Below are 2642 nucleotides of genomic sequence, written 5' to 3'. Positions count from 1 at the left end.
ACGTGAAGCTCGCAAAAGCTGCGCCCCGGTACGCTGTGTTTTATGAATCGGAAAATGTCCGTGCGTATTTATTTGCTTCCTCCGTAAACCACCTTCCCACGTGAATCCTATGCAAAGCTTTATAAATGAGGCCCCAGGTCTCGTGCTTTGAATGTCTGAAGAGTTTCCCTCCATGATGTTAAAACGTATCTTGCCTCGACCCCTCGCCCTAATGAAATCCAAACTGACCTGAGACCCTTCCATAGGTTCATTGAAAATACCATAACACCACCTTAAACCCGCGAGTCCTACCTTGAGGGAGATAACTGTGAGCGTGCAGACAAGAGAAAGGTTTTTCTGAAACTGCCGGAAAACTTTTATAACTTACATTTTACCGGGCACCGGTCATGTGATCACGTCCCGTGACAATGACGTCACATTCCCACACATATATAAGCAGCCTGTCACTTGAAGCTTCACAATCTCCATCCTCTCCAACGGTTCAGTGCAACTTTAACAGACAGAGACGGTGACATCATGATCATGCTGACTTTCCTCTTCCTGTTGGGCCTGGCTCTGGGTGCTGTGTCTTCTTCAGATGACCGTCCAATGGAGCTACAGCAAGACACCTGTCCCTCCTTCTGGTTCTCCTTCAACGGCCGCTGCTACAAGTACTTCAACACAGAGAGTACCTGGGCTGATGCAGAGCTCTACTGTGTGTCACAGGGAGGCAACCTGGTGTCTATCCACAGCACAGAGGAAGAGGATTTTGTCAAATTCCTGATCAAAATGTCTGACCCTGCTGAGGGATATACATGGATCGGACTCCATGACATCGCCAAAGAAGGAAGATGGATGTGGTCTGATGGGTGTGCAGCCAAGTATTTCTTTTGGTATAGAAGACAACCAAACAACAGCGGACGAGGTGAAGACTGTGTACTCAACAACTGGAGAGGGAAGTGGAATGATGGGCCTTGTTCAGATACTTTTCCCTCAGTTTGTGCATCTCGCACAACTTGTCCTTAGCAGCTGAGATGTTATGTGTTCACCTGTTTTGTTAACATGATAACAATAAAGACACAGATGTAAACTTGTATATGTGTGTGAACAGAAGTCCTTTTGTCTAACCTTTATTTTCATGAATGTTACATATTCACACTGGTCGCTCCAGGGGTTAATAACTTCATTTATCTGTTAGTTTTTCTTTCTTCTTGAAGCAACCATTTTGTAAAGCTTGTAAAATTGCCTAAGTCACAAGACAATGCTACTCAAGCCATTATCTTTGTTATATATATTGGCCATCAAGAAGAGATGATTTTGGCACAAAAATCCAAGATATGACTTACGTCATTAGTTTAAGAAGGTGACCATGTGGTCATTCAATGATCCAACCCAGTCTCACAGCATTTCGTGTTATAGTCACAACATTTTAAAAATCTTTTTTTCCTTCTAATTTGTTATTCTTTTCTAAATAACACACTGTTATTTACACACCAATAACACACAATTATCCTTGTTTTTATTTGTTTGATTCCATAATCTCAGGCTTTTTTGGCGTCCGTCAGGAACTGAATTTCAAAATAAAAATAACCGGAAACAGACGTAGCATCGTTGCGATACACAGCCGCTGAACTGATTACCCAAGATTCTCAGCTATGGTTTAAGCTCGCTGATTGGATGTTTTAGCCGCAATGCACATAGGGATATGGTGTTAATGTGATATGAAATCCGAAAAACATTTCGGAGTTTAGGATGGTCGAAGACATTACACTAGGGCTGAATGATTAATCAATTTTCAATCGAAATCGCGATTTGAAATGATGCGATTATCAAATCGCAAAGCCTGCGATTTTTTTTAACATTTTTTTGTATTATTGTGTGTCAGTCATCCACACCAATCAGAAGTGCTGTGCTCCACATGTACCAGCCATTGTTAATCAATCAGAAGTAGCCCATGATAGAAGGTGATAGAAGGTGATAGACAGATTGATCCAATCACCTGCCAAGTGCTTTTGAAAGTGCCTGCCCTTTCCAAATGGCTTCCAATGGAGCTTTAGATGCTTTGGTGAAACCAACCATCTGAGTCAGGTTAGTAATGCTCCATCACATGTTTCTATTACAGGGTGAATCTTAAACTGAAGCTTGACTTTAAAGCAACCCAACGAAAGTTTCATGTAAGTTTAGTTCTTTCACTCGTAGCTCGGGCCGCGAGGGTGCTAGAGACGGGAGTATGTTGATACGACCTTCCTAGCCGGAGTTATGGCCGCATTTTACAATAAACTTCCGTTGGGTAGCTTAACAACAAATATCGCAAATCGCAATATTTGTCAGAAAAATCGCAATTAGATTTTTTTCCCAAAATCGTGCAGCCCTGCACTACACTACCCATAATCCCCAGCTATCGTTTAGGACTACTGTCCCCGTGATTAATCTTCAAGCTCTGGGATTGGATGTTGGAGTGGCAGTGCGCCAAGGTTACGCCGAGCGTCAAACAGCTGTTTGAAATGGAAAGAAACCAGGCCAGACTATCCAAAACTGGAATCGAACGCACCCCCAGAACTACACATGCTTATTGTGTTTTCGCAAAATGTTCTATGGGACGTCTCTACTGAACGTTTTCGTTTTTCCCACAATTAGAAGTTGCCAGTATTAAACACATTGGT

The 2642-nt window shown here is 42.4% G+C and overlaps 1 protein-coding gene across 1 annotated transcript; it reads left to right on the top strand.

Moving 5' to 3' along the window:
- Window positions 1-446: 446 nt before the first annotated feature.
- On the top strand, window positions 447-1075 carry LOC117549025 (ladderlectin-like). The gene has a single exon (XM_034220582.1). The coding sequence runs from the start codon at window positions 517-519 to the stop codon at window positions 1003-1005; it is 489 nt and encodes a 162-aa protein (XP_034076473.1). The 5' UTR covers window positions 447-516; the 3' UTR covers window positions 1006-1075.
- Window positions 1076-2642: the final 1567 nt, after the last annotated feature.

Source organism: Gymnodraco acuticeps, unplaced genomic scaffold, assembly GCF_902827175.1.
Source record: "Gymnodraco acuticeps unplaced genomic scaffold, fGymAcu1.1, whole genome shotgun sequence".
NCBI lineage: Eukaryota > Metazoa > Chordata > Actinopteri > Perciformes > Bathydraconidae > Gymnodraco > Gymnodraco acuticeps.
This window is presented reverse-complemented; position numbering and strand designations above follow the sequence as displayed.

What these genes read in the sequence shown, in the direction of transcription:
- LOC117549025 (XM_034220582.1), top strand. Translation starts at nt 517, where the DNA reads ATGATCATGCTGACTTTCCTCTTCCTGTTGGGCCTGGCTCTGGGTGCT.